Source organism: Dipodomys merriami, unplaced genomic scaffold, assembly GCF_024711535.1.
Source record: "Dipodomys merriami isolate MVZ:Mamm:240054 unplaced genomic scaffold, mDipMer1.0.p SCAF_3, whole genome shotgun sequence".
Lineage (NCBI taxonomy): Eukaryota > Metazoa > Chordata > Mammalia > Rodentia > Heteromyidae > Dipodomys > Dipodomys merriami.
Window position 1 is genome coordinate 19,742,877 of NW_027204492.1, and position 23,803 is coordinate 19,766,679.

The 23,803-nt window shown below is 36.4% G+C and overlaps 1 protein-coding gene across 4 annotated transcripts in view; it reads left to right on the forward strand.

Moving 5' to 3' along the window:
* The window catches only part of Smarca1 (SNF2 related chromatin remodeling ATPase 1), an 86,439-nt gene extending 71,705 nt beyond the window's left edge, over positions 1 to 14,734 (forward strand). For 3 of the 4 annotated variants that reach the window (XM_070039756.1, XM_070039755.1, XM_070039759.1), the window contains 2 exons: positions 13,098 to 13,208; positions 14,259 to 14,734. In XM_070039756.1, the coding sequence (XP_069895857.1) occupies positions 13,098 to 13,208; positions 14,259 to 14,330 (183 nt within the window). In that variant the 3' untranslated portion in view covers positions 14,331 to 14,734. Of the gene's footprint in view, positions 1 to 13,097; positions 13,209 to 14,190 lie in introns of all 4 variants that reach the window. The other variant, XM_070039758.1, reaches the window with a different exon arrangement.
* The last annotated feature ends 9,069 nt before the right edge of the window (positions 14,735 to 23,803 follow it).

Here is a 23,803-nt window from a genome sequence, read left to right on the forward strand (position 1 = left end):
TAAGACTTAATGTGTAGCATGAAGGACTGAGATCCATATAGGGAACAGTTGTTTGACAGTGTTTTTTGGATCATTGAAGTAGATTATTGAAGAATGATGCAAAATAGCTTTTGGAAATTAGATTATTCTTCAATTATCTGAAGCCTGACAATGAGATAGCTGGCCTTTTAAGGTACTGTGTAGCTCAGTGCATCTATGACCATACTTAGCAGAGAACTCCTTTCAAAATCCATGCATTTCTGATTTCTAGCTATTTGCATTTTTTATGCATGTAATGACATAATTTAGGGCAACATCAATAGCCTATGATAGAAAAATACCTAAAACTGCAGGTTTTAGAAAATACATGCTCTTTTCTGTTATGGAGCATTTTATTGTATTCTAAGTTTTATTTCAATGATGTTTTTCTAATTTTAAGAGGTTAATACTTTAATGCTGTTTCTAGTTTCTGGGTTTATTAAACTAAAGAAGTATATATATATATATATATATATATATATATATATATATAATTTTTTTTTTGGGTCCAGTCGTGGGGCCTGAACTCTGGGCCTGGGCGCTGTCCCTCAGCTCCTCAGCTCAAAGCTAGCACTCTACCACTTGAGCCACAGCACCACTTCCGGCTTTTTTTTTCTTTTTGCTTATGAGGTGCTGAGGAATCGAACCCAGGGCCTCAGGCATGCAAGGCAAGCGCTCTACCACTGAGCCACCTTCCCAGCCCAGAGGTAGCATTATAGAGATTCAAAATGGAAAGGAAATCTTATCTAGAATATAAGCATAATTGTAGAGCTACATAACCTCTTACAGCATTTCTCAAGAAAAACCCCAGTATATTATTAACAACCACTAGATGTCTCTGAATTCCCTTGTAAAGAAGCTATTTCCCTCCATCTTCTTTTTAAGAAAAGACATTTAATCTGTGCTGCTTTCTTTACCCAGAGATTTAAATCTTTAGTGTAGTCTTCAAAAATCAGATATTTAAATGAAATACCCATCTATTAAAAAGGAAGACCTGTCTGTCCTCAATCATTTTCTAAAAAATAGAAATATTATTAGAGAACCTTTAAAAACAAAGTAATTTTATATTAAATGTTAAAATGTCTTAGAATAAATTTTTATATTACTTAAAATTTTAATTTCTGTTCTGGTTGATGGATATTTTTGCTTATATTTCTAGATTTAGAATGTAAGTCATATTAAAAATATGCATTTATTTGTGTCAATTTTGGACTATTTCCATGACCTCACTAAGGGATTATAGAAATGGATTATTAATATTTCTAGTTGGTCTCTTTATCCTCTCATCAAAAAATGAGTTATTCCTTTGTTAGAATGAGAAATAATGCCCTTGAAGAGGCAGCTGTGATTTCTGAAATAAAAATAAATGTTTCATTGGAAATTTTCATCTCAAAACTTGAGGATATGATTTGGTTCATTTTGTGAGTATCACTGTGTTTCAATTAAAATCTTGCTAATGATTGAACTCATCTTACTAAAAAAGCAATGAAATACTTAGAAAAAAGTAGAAGCCTTGGTAGTTAAATTTTATGCACAGATCTCAAAATACTGAATCCATGGTTTTCTGACCTAACTAACAGTCATAAAGTGCTCAAAGGCACAGTCTTCCACTTCCAAATACGCCTCATTTTGAAAGCCTTCAGCTAAAGGTTGATGATTTCTTTGAGGCTCTTCTCCATTTAAAATGCTGGCTGTACAAAAGGGAAAAATGAGTTTCAAATCCATTTCTCTGTGCTAAAAAGACTGTGATTTTTTTTCTGAGAACTAGTGTGGTCTTCAAGTAAGCAATCAGTCTCTATTGAACTACATAAACAAGGAGGAGAGATACATTTTAGCTCAGAGCATAAGAATTGCTTTACCATTTTTTCCTAAGGAAAATAGAATGGAGTTCTTACTATATTAAAGAGCTATCAGAATTAAAAGAATCTTTACCAAATGACCCTACGAGGAAATGATAATACTCTGTATTTGCATAGTACTAAGTATATAATGCTTGTCAATCCCTTTCCCAATATTAGCTCATTAATTTTCTTGACACTTCTGTTAAGGAATTGATGTCAAGGTACTATCCCTATTTACTTAGTTACTAACATACTAGGAGTTTTGAGAATAATCTAGAGGTCCTAAAGATCTAGCACGGTAGTCAGTTTACTGAAGAGGATACATGGAGAAAGGGTCTAAAGTTTAATCAGTAATGTCTTGGATATCTCTTTCTACTCTTATTTTGGTTTTACTGGTAGTGGGGTTTGAATTCAGGGCCATGCACTTGCTAGGTAGGCATTCTACCACTGAAGCCATGCCTCTAGCCCCTTTTGTTCTGGATATTCATTACTACTACTACTACTACTACTACTACTTCTACTACTACTATTGCTGGTCCTGGGGCTTCAACTCAGGTACTATCCCTAAGCACTTTTACTCAAGGCTCGTTAGCACTCTACCCTACCATTTTGAGCCACAGCTCCACTTTCATGTTTGTTTGTTTGTTTTATTTGTCAATCGTGGGGCTTGAACTCGGCCTGGGCGCTGTCCCTGAGATTTTCAGCTCAAGTTGAGCACTCTACCACTTGAGCCACAGCGCCACTTCTGGTTTTCTGATGATTTATTGGAGAGAAGAGTCTCATGGACTTTTCCTGACCGTGCTGGCTTTGAACCTCTGTCCTCAGATCTCAGTCTCCTGAGTCGGGAGGAATATAGGCGTGAGCCACCGGCACCCAGCACTTCTAGTTTTTGAGTGCTTAATTGGAAATAAGTCTCATAGTGACTTTTCTACCCAGGCTGGCTTTGAATCGTGATTCTCAGATCTCAGCCTCTTGAGTAGTTAGGAATACAGGTGTGAGCCACCAGCACCCAGCTGCTATAGATATTTTTGAAATAGCATCTGAAGTTTTGTCTGGGGTAGGCTATAATGTGATCCTTTTATTTACATTTCCTGACATAGATGGAATGACAGGCACATGTCACCAAAGCCAGCTTTTTCTTTTGAGATTGAATCTTTTCAAAAAGTTACCATTCTTTTACTTTTAAATTTTCTTTAGATAGTTGTACAAAGGAGTTGCCATTCAACAGAGCAGTTTATAAGTACAGTGTCTCTTGATCAAGGCTACCCTTTTTAACATTCTCATCCACCCCTCCCACTCTTTCCCTAACTTTTCATAATTTTTAGGTTATATATTGAATCTTTTTGCCATTTAACAAAACAATTTATGTAGACAGTGCATCTCGATCTGTGTCATCCCTTCAACATCTCCCCCCCCCCCCCGCAAACCTTCCCTTATTTTTTTCAGTTCTGTGGCATATACAATGTATTCTTGGAATTGTCCCAGATGCTCCTCAATGGACAAATGGATCAAGAAAATGTGATATATATATATATATATATATATATATATATATATATATATATATATATATATAGTAATGGAATTCTATGCATCCATTAGAAAGAATGACAGTTAACCATTTCTAAAGAAATGGAAAAACTTGGAGAGGATTATGTTTTTTTTTTAATTGTATTTTATTTTATTTGAGTGGAGAGGATTATGTTAAATGAAGTAAACCAGACCCAGAGAATCCCAGGTTGCATGTTTTCCCTCATTAGTGGGAACTAGAATGTGCATATAAATCTGGAAGTAAGCACACTGGGTGGCACCCAGGCGGTTGTAAATGAGTAAGCTGAATTATAATAGAATATGTGGAGAATGAAAATAACATAGTTTTTTAGAAAGACTACATCAATGCACAACAAAATGATTACTAGGATATGGGTACTTGTGAAGGTGGCAGCAAGAAGAGAGGGGTAGAAGAATGAATGGGGGAAATGAGTAGAATGAGATTGAATCTTGATCTTTTTTGCCTAGGCTGGTTTTGGAACCATGATTCTCATGATCTTTAGCTTCCTACAGTCTGTAGCTGGGGTGACAGTCACATGCTACCTCACCCAATTATTAGTTGAGATGGCAGGGTAGGGGAAGGAGAGATGTGTCTCATGAACTTTTTTCCTGGACTGGCTCAGTGTGCTCCCTGATTTCCCAAGTAGCATGGATTAAGCATGTGTATCATTGGTGTTTGGCTTTTAGATCCCTTCTTAATACTTGAAGTTAGAAAAAAGGAGAATTTAATTCTCTGAAGGTAAAGATCATTTTTTGATAAAACATTTACTGCTTCCTTTACATGGTTGCTTTGACTCTTTTAGTTTAAAAATTCTTACCTTTTAACTTCTGGGAAGCTTTTTTCTTTCCTCCTGAGCTAGCTTGAGAAGCTGTGTGTTCATTGCCTTTGGCCATGTACGTTTCAGTTGAAGCAGAGTACTAGTAATTAGTCATTACAATTACCTGTCTTTTGTAGTCGTTTAGATGAGTTTTTGTGATAGCATCTCAGGGAGAGAATTGCAGTGTTGAATATAATGTAATAAAATTTTCATGTTATTAGTTTGTTTTCAAATCACAACTTTATTATTAATGAAAGTGTTCCTTATTTAAAAGTAAGAAAATGTCATTCCTCATTAGAACTGTACGAGAAAAAGTACTTTCTAGAAAATACTAACTATAGCTTTTTATTAACTTGCTTCTCGTTTTATAGGTTTATCACAGTGGCTAGTAAATGTTAATTCGGTTATGGTTTCAGCTCAGGATATTTTATATATTCTCTAGCCAGTTGGGAAAGGATTGTCTTTATAGGTATTTTAAAAGAAGAAAGGTAAAATATGAGAAATCTCTATTTGTCCTATAGTCAGAATTAACATTTCTCATAGTTCCTTGTGAAAACTAATAAATGTCATAAAGCTTATTCATGAAGTTTGATTTTTGTTAGTACTTAATTTTGTATTAACAATCAGTATTGGTATTTTAGAGTATTGTGTTGTTAATGACATAAATGTGAATAAAACGTTAGTAAACTTCATAAACTGTAAAAATACATATCAATGGGTTCTTTATGAATATAGAATTAGAATCTCAAAGTCAAATACCTGTGTGCTCACAGACATCTTTTTGCTCCTCATACATTTGAAAGACCAAAAAGTCCCTTTTTGCCATAATTTTGAAAAAGCCTTATATAGAGGGATGTATAGACAAAGTAGTGTTAACTTGGCCTTACAGCAAAGGAATCTGAGGAATAGGTTGACAAAAGAGGTCTTTGTTGGAACAAAGTCTTGAAAACCTAGGAATTAGCCCAGGGAATACATACCAGGTTGTGCCAGCAGGATTATACACTGGGTGCTGGTGGCTCATTCTTGTAATCCTAGATCTGAGAATTGTGGTTTGAATCTAGTCTGGGCAGGAAAGTCCATTAGATTCTTATCTCCAACTAATCACCAAAAAGCTGGGAATTCTGGCTCAAGTGGTAAAGGTCAGGGACAGTATCCAGGCCCTGAGTTCAAGCCCTAGGACTGGCAACAAAAAAGAAGGCAGTGACATGATCAGATTTACATTTTAAAAATACGGCTTGGGTAGATGTAGGTAGATACCTACTTCACTTAACAACCGTGCTAACAATTCTCGCATTTGTTTCTAGTTTTGCTTCATTCACCTTGTTTTTCCTTCCCATGGCTAATATGCCACCATCTGCTCCAGAGTCATTTTTTACTGCTGCTTTTTTAACCATGAAGTGTAGTTGGTTATATTTAAGCAAGTAAGAGTAGTATGGGGCCCACAGTAGGTACTGAATGAATGAAGGAGCATCAGACTTTTCTACTTCCCTTTGCTTCTATCACACAGATTCCTACAATTAGACCAGATCTGACTAGAATGTGAAGAAATGTACCACCATATGTCAGATTTCTTTTACTCTTTTTCACACAGATTCCTACAATTAGACCAGATCTGACTAGAATGTGAAGAAATGTACCACCATATGTCAGATTTCTTTTACTCTTTTTCTAATGATAGAGGTTGCCTTTCATTCCTGCAGCAGCCTTGATATAATCATGCTTGAATATCTAATTGTAGATTTCCTGTGTGTTATGCATTTCTACCATTTCATTTAGGGGCCTAGACTATGCTGATAAACAGAAATACAATTAACGCACTAACAAGAATCCATTTTAGGTACTTACACCGATGCATTTTCTCTTGCAAAAAAGTAAAAATAATTTATATAAAGTCATTTTACAGATGGTAGTAATTACATACAAGTATCTTTATTTGGTCCTTGTTTGGGAAATGTAGGATATACTTATTAGAGCATCAGTTTCCATTTAACTCAGTGTTCTTGGGCTATGAGATTTTAGTATAGACTCAAGTTATTTATTTTTCGTGCTGGTATTGGGTCTTGAAATTAGAGCCTAGGCACTGTCCTTAAACTTTTTTCACTCAAGGCTGATACTCTATCACTTGAGCCACAGCTCCACATCCAGCTTTTTGGTGGTTACTTGGTGATAAGAGTCTCATAGAATTTTCTTTCCTGGGCTGGCTTTGAACCATGATATTCAGATCTCAGCAGAGGTTCAAATGTGACTCAAAATCTGGAAACTATAGCAGAGAATTTATAGACAAAGGTGTTAATTAAAATTTTATTTTCTAGAAGTAAAATGAAAAGGGTATGTTTAAAAAATAGAAAAACATGTTCATTTCATTTTACTAAGAACTGTAGAAGAAAATCCTGACATAGAATTTTATCACAAATTCAGAAGAACAAATGTGAAGTGTTTTTTTTTTCCAGTTTTGCTCTTGCTCATTCAGCTACTTTTGACTTTCAACCATAAAAGGCACAGACCTTCTGTCATTCAGACTTAGGTAGGCTTAGTGTCTAGGATTTTACTACATAAGAAATGTAATGTGGAACCTCTTTAATCTTTTTCAATAAGTCACTTCAAGTCTACTGATGTGCTTTTTGAATTGATGCTTTGAAGCTGAGTAGGGGCAAAGAATATTTGAACTTGGTGCCTGGGGTGATTGATATTCACCACACACCAAGGGGCAGCACTGTGCACTGCAAACATTACATCATTTATTAAAGGTAGAGAGGTATATCCTATTATCAAAAGTTGAAATATGAATGACTTTGCATTGAGTGGACTCCTAAGCCATTGGAGAGATATGAGAAAACAGAACAGCACAATTTTGTTTAAAGTAAATATGAAGTCTGTAATTTATGGCAAGAGTTGGCAAAACCTCATTTGCATAGTTTACAGGCTACAAATGATTTTTTAAATGTTTACTGGTTCAAAGAAATAGAAAGACTACTATTCTGGTACGTGAAAAGTATACAGAATTGCAATGTTAGTGTCTGGAAGTAAGGTTTTTATTGGAACAGAGGTACATACTCATTTATGTATTGTTTATAGCTGTTTTCATGCTACAGCAGCATAACTGAATAGTTGTGACAGAGTCTGTGGCATTCGCAAAGCTGAAAATATTTACCATCTGGCTTTTTACTGGAAAAAATGTACTGAAATCTGGTTTAAAATAATGTATGAAAAGTGGAGGGAAAGAAATAATAGAACCAAGGATAGGGTATTTATCATCAGAATTCTTGTTACCAGGATAAATACCTGAGAAAAAACAACTTAAGGGAGGAAGGATTTATTTTGTTTCATATTTTCAGAGGATCATGGTGGGCATTGTGTAGCAGAGTGAAGAACTGCTGTATCATGGTGGTTAAGAAGTAGAGATAGGATATGTGCGTGTGTGCACTGGCTTTATCCTTTTATTACACCTGGAACTCCAGACTGTGGGATGGTGCTGCCTACCTATAGTCAGGACAGGTCTCCCCTCCTTAGTTAATGCTTTCTGGAAGCACCTTCACTGACATCCCCAGACATCCCCAGAGGTAAGCATTGCTAATGGCCTAGGTGCTTCTCAATGAAATCAAGTTGACATCCAACAATAACCACCAGAAGTCTGTTCCTTGTCATTTTACACCCCTACATACCTTTTAAACATTCTTAACATACTACTTTTGCCCCCGAGACCTTTGTTCATCTCCTAATAAAAAGTGCATTTACTCCATCTCTATAAGTCCCCAAAGTCACAGGTCTGCATTGCTTGAAAGTTTTCTTTGAGACTTGAGCCAAATTCTTAGCTATGAGCACTTGTATGATTAAAAAAAAATGTTGCATATGTTCAAATACAACGGCACAGAGCACACATTCCCATTCCTAAAGGGAAGAATAGGAAAACAGTGCAGAAGGATTGGACCAAAGCAAGACTGAAAGCCAATCCAGTAGCTTTATGTTTGGCATCCAGGGCACACAGCAGTGGGTTGTGAGCTCCAGAGGTCTGTACCTCTTATAGCCTCTCTCTTGGACTTACTTAACTCATAGCCTGACATTTTCCTTAGTGGACAGTGCTTGCTCACAGAATCTCCAGACATCTTAAGTTTCCATTGCAGCTTAGACTTTGCTGTCATAGTTCTCTCGAAGTCATAGCTCTCAGGGGCTTCCAGGAGAGACTCTTACATTGTCACACACATTGCTTGGCCTACCAAGCTTTCCTTGGAAACTGGGTGGATGTCTCATGACTCTAGAACTCATTCTGCATGCTTATAAAACCAGCATCATGTGGACCACAACAAAGTCTGTCCCTAGTTCAAGCAGTTTCTAGGCCCCTTTGCACCACAGCTGCAGTAGTCTCAGTGCCTGGTTGGCTGAGCACAGCTGTTATTTTCCTATATAGGTCTGTGTGAGCATTGAGCTCTGCAACTCTCTTATCAGATAGAAGTCTCAGATGAAATGAAATATGCTTTCCCACATTCCTACTGGAATTGTAGTCTTCTGAGCTTCTTCCAGAATTACCCACCCATTGAGCTCTTCTAGGGCTATTCTAGCTCACATCACCACATTTCTCCAAATTCCCGACTTCTAAACCATACCATCTAGTCACAGGAATGAGTACCCCTTTCTGGTATCAATTTTCTGTGTCAATTTGACTTTCCATCTATGTCACAAGTACCTGAGAAATTTAAATGGAAGAAGTATTTGTTTTACCTCACAATTTTAGAGGATTCAGTCCGTCCATTTCTAAGAGATACACTCTGAATGTGGAAGCACCTTCCCATAGTCTGGGATCCTGAACAGAACAGAAAGATAAAGGAGAAAGTGGGAAACTCACTTGTGGTGATGTGTTCTTGTCTCTGTGTGTGTCTCTAATCTCTCTTGCCCTGATCTGAGGTAGTCTGCCTGCCACAAGAGAGCAAGTTTGTCCAGAGGTAGAATTGCCAGCTTTAGAATACAGTTGCTGAAGAATTCTGTTAGGCAAGCTCCATGACTCATTAGCAAGTATATAGTACAAAGGATTATTCAGGCATTAACTTGAATAATTTTTATTTTTAGGTCCCTTTTGATCTTAACAGTGTATAATTTGATGACCTTTACCAGTGAGGATCTGTATTGAGAGATATTTGAGTAGTAAATACAGTGTAGCACTGGTGTTGCTCCAAAATTTTAAGATGGCTTTTTATCAACTACCTTATGTAAAATTACTTAGTTTTTTGTTCATATATCTATGATCTTTGATCTAACTCTGATTCTTACTTAATCTTAGCGATCACCCTTAGCTTGCATATCATTTGTCAAGTTGGCTTTTACTAAACATAGTTTCAGAATATTTAAATATGTTGAAACACATTTGATACATACCAACACTAAATCCTGTCATAGATACTCCCATTCTGTATCAGAATGTTAAAAGCTCTGGAAAGTCCTGCCATGGATATATTTGTTTAACCTTTTTAAAATTCAGCATTTCATACATATTTATACATGCAATGTTTTTCCAAAAATTGTCATTTTCCTATTCCCTTCTGTTGTCTTCATTTTTTTCCTTCAATGTGATATTTTTCTCCCTTAAACTTATTAATTCCTAAATGAAGAGTGTAGAGATGGGACAAAGACATCATTGGACCACAGAACTGTAGAAACTGGTTGAGGCTCTATGGACAGTTCCTTGTAATTCCAGAATATATAAATACAAATGGAATAATAAAAATCTAGGGGCACATGTAAGTGGAGAAATTAGGAAAAACAACTGTTTTTTTAGAAACTTTCTCATGTCATTTAATTATTTAAGCAGTGAGTCACTGCTTTATTGGTAATTTGGCCTTTCTGATTTTGAGCGATATTCTGTTTGTTATACCATGTTTAGTTAGGCAGTTGTTAAGTGTATAGTTAGAAAATTGGGTTGGTATGTCTCTAGAGAATGAGTCATGATCTATGCAGGAAGGTAATACCCATAATCATCTAGTCCTGGATTTCTTCCTCTAGAGAGTTAAGACTATTTTTCTGTGTCTGGAGTAGTTGGTAGTAGGTTAAAGATAATAAAGGTAGAAAATTATTGTGCAGTCTATTTTTAATCATTTTGTGATACTCTACTTCCCTGCATATGAGACTGTCTCAAAGTATTAGTGTTTTTCTGTGAATCATTCATATGAATCATGAATATGTATCTAAAGATATCTGCAGTCACAGGCAACTATTACTTACTGAGAATAATAATAGCCAGAGGGTATAGCTTAATGATTCAAGAATCAACTTCATATAAAGAATCTTATCTAGTCTCCCTAGAAACCAATGATCAAATCTCATCAGGGTCAACTTCACCCTTCCTATAATAGATAAATTAAATAACATGCTGTTTAATTTGTGTGTGTATTAGTGTATGAAGCTATGAAGAGTGTTTGATCTGCATATTAAATATATCACCACTATTGTAACTAAGATTCCAATGTTCTTTTCCCTAAATTATTTAACCTTGGGTAATTGGGATATATGAGAAATCAACATTCCAGTATTATATAAGATCACCTAGGGCTGAGAGGTGGCTCAGTGGTAGAGCGCTTGCCTTGCATGCCTGAGGCCCTGGGTTTGATTCCTCAGCACCACATAAGTAAAAAGAAAAAAGCCAGAAGTGGTGCTGTGGCTCAAGTGGTAGAACGCTAGCCTTGAGCTGAAGAGCTGAGGGACAATACCCAGGCCGAGAGTTCAGGCCCCACAACCGGACCCCCAAAAAACAAAAAAGATCACCTATACTTGGAAATTAGCCTGTCAATCTGTAATTTTCTCTGGCTAGACTGTATTTTCCTTCCTGTTTGAGAGCTGAAGAGTGAGTAGTAAGTACTTGGATAGTTGATAACACTTAGGAAATTAACAATTCCTATCTTGTTATTCCCTGATTTTATTTGGAAAGCTAAAACTATTAAAATTACCATTTCTTTGAAACCTTTAGAGATCACTTAAGAACTAAATCTTCATTTTAGCAAATTTCAAATATTCAGGCTAACGTAAAGGACAAAATGAAACTTCCTAGTCCAACTACTTGGTGGCGGATGATCAGTTTGGCCCTGGGCAGTATGGGCAAAGAAAGTATCAGTGGTCTTATTTCAGAAGTAGTTGCTGTTAACTACTGATCACATTCTTGTTATATTCTTCCAGCTATTGTGTCTATGTATTCTATTTCCAAATTACCAAAAACATAATTAGTTCCCAGTCTTTCCCCATTTACACCATTGTGAAAATTCTTTTGAATTCTTTGTAGGCCTTTCTTATTTGCTGACAGTAAAATAATAATAGAACTGTTAGGTCAGAAAGTATGCAAGATTTTTAAAATATAAACTTATTGTTACTAGGTGTTGTGCAGGTAATTAGTATGGTTTTTTGGACAATGTCACTTCTTTCTTTACTTTCCCTCAGTTTCCCCCATCCTGTCCTCACCCACAAATTGAATAGTTCTTTTTCCATAGTGTCTACTGAGTACCAAAACTGCATTTGTTCATGTTTTCTCCCTCCATTTCTACACTCCCATTGGTTCCCCCTAAAAAGAAAAAAAAACTGAATCCAAAACAACATCACCACCAGCAAAATCTATTTCTTTCTTATTTTCAGTTTGCTTTTTAGAAAGGTAGTATATAACGAGTCTGGCTTTGCTGCCATAACAGCATACCACAGTCGAGGTTTCCTATGTGACGTTATTTTCTCATAATTATGAGGCTAGAGGTCCAAGTGGCAGTAGGGTTGGTTTTCTGGTTCACATTCTTCTGTACATGATGTCTTCACATGTGCGTAGAGAGGAAGAAGAAGCAGAAGAAAAAGAGGAAGAGGAGGAGGAAAGAAAAAGACAGTAATACATTATTCCTATTGCCTTTAGGCCCAATTTTATGGGTCCTACATTATGGTCTGACCATTTTTTATCTCATCTAACATTATTTAACTGTTTAAATAATCCATTTCTAAATATAGTCACATTGAGAGTTAAGATATGAATTTTGAAGAGACATAGTTTATTCTACATCAGGTATTGATACTGACATTCATTTTCAGTGAGTGAGAGCTTGTAATTCATCATCTTACTATTACAGTGCATGTACTATACTTGCACATGCCCATGTGCATAACTCATTGCTGATTTGATGTTAACTGCGTGTGTGTGTGTGTGTGTGTGTGTGTGTGTGTGTGTGTGTGTGTGTGTGTAATTTTGGTATGTATAAATTTGTATAACTGATCATCACCTACACAAGACTCCATTGTTTTTTGATGTCATTCTCATTCTTCCCTCCATAGCCCTCACAGCATTTCACTTTTTCTCCATTTATATGATTCTGTCATTTCAAGAATGTTATCTAGGTGTTGGTTTTTTTTTTTTTTTTTTTTTTTTTTGTCTGTCGTGGGGCTTGAACTCTGGGCTTGGGCGCTGTCCCTGCGCTCTTCAGCTCAAGGCGAGTGCTCTACCACTTGAGCCACAGCGCCAATTCCAGTTTTTTAGTGGTTTATAAGAGTCACGGGCTTTTCCTGTGTAGGCTGGCTTTGAACCATGATCCTCGGATCTCAGCCTCCTGAGTAGCTAGGCTTACAGGTGTGAGCCACTAGCACCTGGCTCATTCAGGTTTTTATATTACTAATTCTTTATTTTTATTTCTGAGTAGTGTTCCATAGAGTAGATATACCATGGTTTGTTTAGTTACTTCTCAAAGGATATTTGTTCCCACCCATAGTTTTAGTGAACCTTATACCCTGTATGAATATTGTTCTGAGGAATATCACTTATGGAAATTCTTCATCACAGAAATGATACAGATAAATAATTGCCAATTTTGGAAAGATTATGACTGAATTTACAGAAATGAAGTCATTCTATTGTTTCATTTAGGAATTTCAGAGACGCTGTAACACTCTCATTTCATTGATTGAGAAAGAAAATATGGAAATTGAGGAAAGAGAGAGAGCAGAAAAGAAGAAACGGGCAACTAAAACTCCAATGGTAAAATTTTCAGCATTTTCCTAACTTTTAGGTTCATCTCGTTTTTTTACATAATTAAAATGCCTATATTATGTTAAATGCCAGAATGATACCATGAGCTGTTTCTATGACCTGCTAATTTGTTTGGAAAGAAAAAAATCCTACCACAATCACATGTTTCTTATCTGTCTGTAAACCATATGATTCGATTCTCTAGCAATGGGGCTCAATATTTTATGAATCCTCACAAATATAAAGTGAACTGTAACGAAAAATCCTTTTGGGCCAAGTGAGGGTTAGGGATGGATTGATGCTGAAGTTGAAAACAAGAGTCCTGATTTGATCACATATTTCATCTAATCTCTGTGGAATCATGACTGCAAATGAGAACTTTGAGCAGAAAACAAAGCTTTACATGGTAATGAGTGAAATGTTAGATAATAAGACAACTTGATTTTTAAACCAGTCAAGTTTTTTTTTGTATAGCTGTAATTTATTCTTTAGTACATCGTATCATTTAAGTGTGGTTAAATAAGCTGCCATATTTCATCAAATCTGAGATGCCTTCCACTGTAAGACACAATGTTATTTTTTGTGTCACTAAGAAAAACATACTGCCAAGTATAATGGGATTCATTGTAAGATGCATCCTGATTTCAGAGATGCTAAAAAGTGAAAAAAAAATGACCATCATGGAAGATGTGAAATATGGTATGCTGAAATCGATCAGAAGTTTTTAAAGAGTAACAAAAGTGAAATTTCTGCTAAAACTTAAAAGTATTGAATAGTCCTTTAAGATAAGAGTACATTTATATACCGTGTGTAAGTAGATACTTGATGAATATTTTTGATGGATATTTTATGTCTTTTCATAAGAAGAAACATCCTTAAAGGTTATTTTACATTGGGTTATATAGTTTGTTGGGCTATGTAGAACATTAACTGTGAGTGTGACATTGAAGTGAATATTCATGTTAAAATTTTTAATGCATTTACATCCTAGATTTAACATTGTTCGGCCATTTAAAATGTGCATATTGGAGCAGAACATTAAATCTATTTCCATTTTAGTCACAGAAAAGAAAAGCAGAGTCAGCTACTGAGAGCTCTGGAAAGAAGGATGTCAAGAAGGTGAAATCCTAAAGCCTAGAAATAAAGTTTTAAATGGGAAACTGCTATTTTCTTGTTCCCATCTTCAAATGCTAATTGCCAGTTCCAGTGTATTCATGCTACTCTAAGAAAAATCTCTTTGGTTTTGATTTCTTGCATATTTTATATATTTTACAATGCTTTCTACCTGAAATGTGTAGCTTTATATTTTATGCATTTTAGTATTTTGTGTACTGTATTTTGTGCATTTCATGTTTTCATCAAAAAACCTCTCAGTCCTTGTTTTTTTGAAGCTTGTGCTGAGGTTTTAGCTTTTCTATGTTTTATATGCCGCTGCTTTGAAAGAGAACCTAGATTCTATAGTTGTATTATTGTTGTTTCATACTTTAAATTTATATGGCTGTGGAAAAACGAATTAAAAGTGATTTGAGGAGAAAGACGTTTTCACTTCTTTGTTGCTTTCTTTTCTGTGTTATTGCATACCGTGATTAGCATAATAATTGTTTCTTTGCGGTCATCTAAATACCTTTTCCTAAAGGAATAAAGGGTGAGAAAGAAAAATATTAAAAATCCTAACATTCGATACTGTGCTTGCTGTCAGTATACATTACATTTAAATTATTCTCTAAATATTCAAGTGGGAAAATATAATAAAGAAATGTCTATAAGAAATTTAATTATTTCCTGTTTTTTGTGCAGTAGAAAGCAATCTTGTTTACTGAATTATATTGCTCACTACTGTATATTTGGTTGAAAGCTAAAGCTTTGCTTGAATTGTTCATGATCTGTTCTGTAGAGCCACTTCAGAGGAGTCTGGGGTGTGACATGTAGATTTATTTACATCTAAATTAAAAGTATGAAATAACTCATGCATTGCAGGTGGGAGAGTTCTATCCTCATTAAGAATACAATTATGTACGATCAGGTAGCATTTTCAAATTGTCAGTAGTTTTGCACATGAAGATTTAATTTCTTGCTCACACTGCCTATCTTGTGCAGGACAGAGGAATAGGATCTACTCCATACTCAAGGTTCCAAGCTGATTGAGACTATTTTGTAGCCACACTATTCAAGACACACTATTCAAGACTATTCCACCTGCCACTGTAGTAAATAAGAGGCTGGAGAATTTCATGTATGTTTTCTAGTGCTTCAACCCAAACATGACTAAAGTTAATACCCACTTCAAATGCATGCCCTCAAATTAGCCACATGGTCCTGTGTCCCTGCAAGAGGGATGGGAAATGTAGAAAAACAATGAAGTGTTTTCCATCACTACCTTCTCTAGCTTGTGTTTTACATTCTAAACCCCAATCTAAAGCTCTTCAACCCTGAATCACATTTTGGAATTCTGCATTCTAGTGAGGTAAAAAGCTACTATCACTCACTTGAACTGGATAAAATAGAATTTTACCAATACCTTCAAGTTCTATTGTGCTGGAAAAAAAGCTGAATAAGCGCCTGGATTCAGATCAGTCAGTTTCTCCCTCAGGGAAAACGAAGCTAGAAGGTGGTAACAGGTAGAAGTAGAGTCTTTGACCACTTCCACGGACATTTAACAATCTCAATTTCTCGTTCTTTCTCTGTTAACTCAAAGTTGTTAATAGCTGAGCTATATGTGTTTGTCTGCTGTAAGGGAGAAAATCTGCAGGTAAGTTCAAACAGACTGTTCATATAAGATCCATATCTTATGGTCCTGCCTTGAACAAAAGAGATGTGAAATTCTTCTCCTTAAAACCATTGATGAATATTTTAAGTTATCCTTGCAAACTTGTGAAATGGTTTATGCACAACTTAAATATCACACTATTTGGTGAAAATTCACCCTTGGCTAGTTCTCATCTTGAAGGATATAGAGCTATATTGTTGCCCTTAGCCTACTAAGAAGACATAGCAAAAGATAATGTAGTCCAAATACCATGTTAGGGATAAAATGTTTCAAGTGTAGATATGAAACTGCTCATGTCAAATTTTCAGAGAAATTAAACTACCAGAAAAAGTGTAAAATCTTTATCATTTCAGCCTTACACTGGTGACTCAAACCTATAATCCTAGCTAGTCAGGAGGCTGAGATCTGAGGACCACACTTCAAAGCTAGTTTTGGCAGGAAGAGTGTGTGAGACACTTCAATGAATTGGCAAAAAGGCAGAAGTGATGTGGCTCAAGTGGTAGAGCACCAGCCTTGAGCAAAAAAGCCAAGTGAGAGCACGAGGCCCTGAGTTCAAGGCCAATACCAGATGTGTGCGTGCATGCATGCATGCGTGCACACACACAGTTATTTTTTAATTGGCTAGACTTGAGGTGTATCTTTAGACCTGGATGCCATGTTGAAGAGAAAAACAGGATAGACAATTTATTACATCTGTTTGGGGTACAAGGGAATCAGAACAGTGTTCTGTATCCACATATAATCATACAGAAGCTCAGTAACCCTGTTAACTAGCAAGAAAAGCCTTAATTGGTTGTACTGGACTCTGAATCCGATTCTTGGCTTGAAAAATGCTGGAGGAAAGGGAGTGGAGGAGCAGGGACACAGATAATTTTCTTCACTAAAAGATATCTGTTGAAAATAAGCAGCAAATAGGTTTCCTAACAATTCCTGGGCTTCTGTGATGACCCTTAAGTATCTAAATTGGTTACTTGGGCCCTAATTTGCTCACAATCAAATGAAGGTAATCAAATGTAATCAGTAATCATTGTTTTCATATCCATTTGTATCTTGGTCTTTGTTGCATAGATCATTTTCCTCTGACTCTGTGTTGTACAGGTATTATGTTATACAAAAAATGTGGATACCTGTCTTATAATTCTGTGAACTGTGGTCCCCAGATTTGGTCCTTTGGCTGAGACCCTCCACAACAAATTATTGAACTTGAATCATCACAGCTATCCTTTTTGCTTGGTGCTTGCTTTCAACTGGTGAAAATATGATTGTCACCCAAATAGAATGCTATTTGTTTCTAATTTCTGGCAAAGGTTCCCACTGTCTGTTGCCCCTCTTATATGGTATAGTAGTCAGTGCAGTAGTTAAGTTGCCCAGGCATTGTGAAGATGATTAATGTTGATGTCCACATTGCTTTCTTGCCAGATGTTTCTACCAGCTCCTGAAATCTAGTTGGCCATCAAACTTCAAACTTTTTGCGTTCCATTCACTGTTTCCTTCATGTATTCTGCCTAAGCTACTTTCTTCAGTAGACAGGGGAGATTTTTCTGTGGTTCAAATATATGTAGCGAATGCTGCTTGTCACGTCCTCTATTTCTCAGGCTTCTTGTTTCTGTGTGTGCCAGCTGATTTTTAACTACCAATATTTCTTCAAGGGTTTCTTGAGGGACCTGGAAGGCTTCTCTAGTCTGCATGGTAGGCTGTAAGATCTAGAGGTTAACACTTCTGGGAGTGTCTCTGAACCAAAAATCCTGATAGAAAATTGTTGTGAAAGTACCCTGGCTCTCTTAACCTCTTGCAAGGTAACTAAAGTACATAATTTTTTCAGCTTATCCACACAATTATGTTCCAGTCACCCAGAGAAATGACTGTCTTCACAGTACACTTATTATTGACTTCTTTTACTTTATCACTTAACTACTTCCCAGTGGATGTTTCCTGAGGTCACTTCTTAAAATGATATCTGCATTGCAATCTTTGCCTTAGGGTCTGCTTCTGAGGTAATCCAAATTAATATGTTCACCTTGCATGTAAAGCTTTTTTTAACCTTTAATTGATAAAAAGGTGGAGGTGTTTAAGGAACATAGTGTTTAGTTAGCATGTCATATCTGTTCTTATATAATCTAGCTCTCTGAAGAGTTAGTGGCTAATGTGATTAGATCAGGATATTCTGCACTGCTACCAAGCACTGGGCTCTGATTTCTCTCCATTAGCAAACTTTCTTATCCCACAAATAGCTATGATATTAGAAACTATTAGAAGTTACAAGGTGTTTAGTGAGTAAAAAGATGGTGCCCAGGCCACTTTCTAAGCGTTCTCCATGCTAATTGGTACCCCTTCCCTAGAGTTTTTATTTAGACAGCTGTACACAAACTGTTAGGCTTTCTCATGGTTCTGTGATTTAAGGTTCTTTCTGGTGATGCCAGACTTCATGCATTTTTAGATTTAGTGACCTGATTACTTGTCTTTTCAAATAGCATACTTTTCCAGATATATTGCCTTCCTACTGGGGAAACTCATCTATACCAGCCAAGCTGTCTTTTTTCTTTGATTTTCAGTTCAGCCTTCTGTGTTGTCCCCAAGACCGTATTTTGAGTTTCTGTTCTTCCTGTTATATAAATTGCAATTCATCAATAGGTTGGACTATCAAATTATGCGGGTTGTTTTTGAATGTCTGTATATTTGTGGGAGATTGATGGGGAGCACTATTCATATTTGCCTTCTATAATGATGAGAGGGTTTTTTGTGCCAGTCCTAGGGTACTTGCCCTGAGGGTTTTTTTTCTAGTGCTGGTCATCAGGTTTGAACTCAGGGCTAGGGCTCTGCCTGAGCTTTTTACTCAAGGCTAGTTCTTTACTACTTGAGTCATAGCTCCACTTCTGACTTATTTTTGGTGGTTATTGGAAAACAGAATCTCTCCATTTTTCCAACTTGAGCTGGCTTTCAACTGGGATCCTCAGATCTCAGCCTTCTAAGTAGCTAGGATTATAGGCGTGAGCCACTAGTACCTGACTTCCTAAGTTTTTTTTGCTTAATGTTAGCACTCTTATTACTGGAGCCACAGCTCCATTTGAGACTTTTTTTGATGGCTAATTGGAGATAGAGTACCACAGACTTTTTTGCCTGATTTGGCTTTAAACCACAATCCTTAGGTCTCAGCCTACTAAGTAATTGGGATTACGTGAGCCACTGGTGGCATAGTTTATTGTTTTTGTTGTTTAAGCAACATGAACTGTGGGGATATTTTTATATGCCGTATTTTTTTCTTCTATGGAGATTATCCACAATGCTGAACAGCTGTATAGCCTTGCTCTAGCCTCATGGAACCAGACTGAGTGTCATGTTTTAGGTAGCAGGCATTCAAAATTACTAATGAAGGAAAAGCATTCTGAGTTATATTCAAGCTTTATCATGTACTCTCAGTTTCTCTCTTATCTGTTTGTATATATTGCCTTAGGAGATACCTTTCTGATTTTGGTTCCTAGAATCCCATATTGTGTAAGATATTCTATATTTATTGTTATTTTGCCTGGCCATAATCTTTAGCTATTCTTTTCTTTTAGGTCACACTGGAGTTAGAACTCAGGACCTTATGTTTGGCTTGCTTACTTGGCTCTACCATTTGAGCCTCCAGCTGAGCTAATGCTGGTTATTTTGGAGATGGAACCTCATGTATTTCTCTGTCCAGGCTGGATTTCAATCATGATTCTCTGGATCTCAGCCTCTTGAGTACCTATAGATTATAGGTGTAAACCACCAGTGTCTAGCTCTAGATCTTCTTTCTACCTATCCCAGATTTTGTGTTTTTGAGAGAACCAGATCGGTACAGATTGTCTTCTAAACAAGGTGACTTGTAGATAAGTGGCTGGACTGACTTGGCCATAACTAGGTCATGGACACATCACCTATGGTAATGTGGTTTAAAACTGGGCAGTGTGAGTAACCTAGTAAGGACAGGGATTGGGGTCTAACATTTGGTGATGGACTTGTTGAATATGTATATTGACTGTCAGGATTGATTTTTCAGATAGGATTTATCATACTGCTTATTTTTACTAATAACTGGTATAGAATGAAAATATATCAATTTAAATGTAATATAGTTATTTAATCAGCCAAACTGGTTATTAACATGTTAAATATTTGGTGATTTACTATTTGCTAATACTTCTCCCCTCTAAGGCTCTTAAGCACCCTCACCTCAGGTGAACTAATCATTTCTGGTTTTCTAAGACTTTTTGTCTACCTTGCAAATATAGTTTAAATTGTGGCATAGTTGTAAATAATGTATTTCATACTTTAGGTAATTCATTCTTAAGTAATTACAACACTCGTTTCTCTGAAGTTTTCTTTTCTTTTTTTCTTTTTTTGTCAGTCGTGGGGCCTGAACACTGGGCCTGGGCACTGTCCCTGAGCTCTTCAGCTCAAGGCAAGCATTCTAACACTTGAGCCACAGTGCCACTTCTGGCTTTTTCTGTTTATGTGGTGCTGAGGAATCAAACCCAGGGCCTCGTGCATGCGAGGCAAGCACTCTGCCCCTGAGCCACCTTCCCAGCCCTAAGTTTTCATTTTTGAACATTTCTAACTTATTTCCATAAAAAAAGTAGAAGCCAATCCCTGGTGGCATATGCCTGCAATTCTAGCTACTTGGGAGGCTGCGATCTGAACATCGAGGTTCAAAGCCAGCCTAGCAGGAAGGTGTGAGATTCTTGTATCCAAGAAGAGGAGCAGTGGCTGGCTTTTAGCAAAAAATAGTTCAGGGACAGCACCCAGGCCATGAATTCAAACCCTAGGACTAGTAAGCATGTGCTTTCTCTCCCCCCCTCCCCCCCAGTTTTAAATGATAATCTTAGGTTCAGTTTTTTTTTGCCAGTAAAATAGATTTTGGTCACGAATCAGAATGATTAAGTTGTCTGCAGGTTGGTAGTATATTCCAGTAAAAGGGTTCTAAAGAAAAAAAAATTCCCTTTCTTTACAAAGAACTGATTTCATGGTAGAAACAAATTTATTAGAATCCTCCACAGGGCTATGATGATGTTTTCATTTCTACTAAGGATTTGGCATGATGTATAGTCTCTAATCATAGTGCTATGCAAAGGTTGATTGATTCAATAAAGTCCTCAAATGAACATATGATAATTCATAGAACATATGATCCCTTGAAACAAAGAAGAATTCATCAACCAATAGTGAAATGTATTGGATACCAAGTATTGCCCTGAACTTTTATAGAGCAAAACTACTTAGAGTATTTTCTACAGCACTTGAAGTATATTTGCTGCAAGGATCTGCATTATGTAGTTCAAACTTAAAGAATATAGACATTAGGAAAATGGAGAGGGAGCCAAGAGCATCATTCAAGAATTGTTCCTGCTACTAACCCTTTCAGTTTATTATTGAAGTACCAAGCATGACTATAAAACACCATGATTACTTGTGTGTTACTTTTGGAATAAAGGCTGTTATTTTAGAGCAGTAAACTCTGATTATTCCTGTTTGCAGAAGTGAAGTCGACTAGTGAATAGATATTGTACTAAATGTCAAGAAACTTAGACTTAAGTTCCCACATTCTTGTTAGGCTTAGAAGAGATAGAGGGAAAGTGTAATACAGTGTTTGAGAATCTGAGTCAACTAGGACCTTATTCTTGCCTTTCTACTTAGCTAGAAATGCAAGCTTGTCACATTATGAAATTTCTCTGCCCATCTGTAATGTGAGGATGATACACTCAGGATTGACATTCAACAGCATCGGTGGGATAGTTGTTTACATATGATCTCAGTTCTGATTGGGTCAATGCCACCCCTTCTCCCCATTGATGGGATACAGTGTTGTCCTGGCTGTTGAATATTTTGACTATCACTCCTATGATCTAATGAGTGTGGTTACTGGGAGCATAAAATGAGAAGCAATAGATGGGTTTCAATCCAAACAAGTACAGGTTCAGCATGAATCTGTAAGGTAGCTTTGTGCATATTTAGTGGAGACCTCTAGGGAGGTACATCCCAATGTGGCAATTGAGCTTAAGCTGAATTTCAGTTCCCACTTGCTCCTTCATCTGTGCTCTAGCTGACCTTGGTGTACAACATTATGATTACATATGGCAATTCTGAGAACTGTTCTAACAGAGGTATTTGCCATGTGCTGTAAGCCTGTAATGGTAGGAGAAAAACTGCAGAATAATTGGCATTGAGCCCAACATAGATGAGGAGGAAACACTAGGCTTTGTGTAGAGACAGAGGTATGAAAGAGCCAGGAAATTAGGGGAGTTGTGGTTGTTCCTGCCAGATAATCTATTTGGCTTCAGTTTTCAAGAAGCATGATAATACAGTTAAACAGTAAAGCTACTTCATGTAAGGTTTCTTTATTTTTCTTAGATTCAATAAGATGCTTCCTGTTTTATTTTTGGTAAACAAAAGAAATATCTCACAGTTCTGGAGATTGGGAAATCTAGATCAAAACATCTGCTGCTTTTGCTTGTATTAAAATATTTGCTTTGAATTGCTAATAGCATAGTTACTTAAGGTTAATTACTTAAGGTCATCTAGTGATTTTTCTAGCAGACCTCAAGCCTAAAAAAGAAATAATCAAAAGAGACAGAGATGGTGTCTTTTTACAGAAAGCAAAAGGAACACTGTTACAGAATTAGGGATCAGTGTTTTCTTTACAGAATATTAAATCACACTTAGAGAGTTGAGTGAGATCTTTGTTTTTTTTTTTTTTTTTTTTTGGAGGGGTGGGGCAGGACTGGAGTTTGAACCCAGGGCCTCACCATTGGTAGTCAGGCAGTCTCATTGAGCCATGCCTCCAGTAGATCTTTGGAGAAAGAACTTTTAAAGATGTATTTCTTTATTTTTATTAAGTAGTTGTATAAAGGCGTTTCAACTCCAGAAGGCAGTGTATCTTGGTCAGTGTCACCCTTTCCATTGTTCTCCCTATCTTTCCCCATCCCATCCCTATCAAGTTACACAATTGAATTTTTACCTAAATTACATGGAACATAATGACTGCATTTGCAATCCTTCTGCCTTCCATTTGTGCCCTCCCCTTGTTGCTATCTCCCTACAACATATTTTAGCTTCCTGGTATTCATAAGTACTTGTTCAAAGGAGTTACACAATTGGACTCTTCTCCTAAGTATGCCATCCTTAGTCAATTTGTTTGTATGCACATGCATATGACCCAGTATAAGAACTCTCTTAATCTCATTTCAAAACAATTTTAAGTTTTCTTAAGCATGGTCATGTCTCAAAAATGAAAGAATTTACTATATCATATACAACTGCTTGGGAACTCCCATTCATCATAAAAATGCTAGCAATTCAAAGCAAAATTTTGAGAGGTAAAACCATCCCAAATCCTATTGTCCTGGCATGATTACTATTAACACGAATTTAGCAGCATACCTAATATCTCTGTGCACATGTATAGACAGGAGATAAATGAAGGGAACCGGTTTTGGATGTAACTTGGATCATGCTTTCTTTTAATAAAAAAAGTATTAGGTTTTAACAATATGTAAATAGAACTGCACACTTTGGAAAAATATTTATTCCCTGTAGGGATATAATTTTCTAGCAGGTCTCTTTAGGGGAAGGAAAAAATGATGAACGAGTCCCAAAAGTTTGATGCTATTATGTTTTTCAACCCTTTTTCATTTTTAAGTAGTATTGATGAACTCCGTGCTATGAAAGATAAAAGAATTTCAATGTTTTCTTTCTATTCAAGTATTTATATTTTACATGATACTATATTACATTATGTACATTATAACATTTCAGGTTATAGGAATCATTTAGAAATAGTGTTTGAGGGGCTGGGAAGGAGGCTCAGTGGTAGAGCACT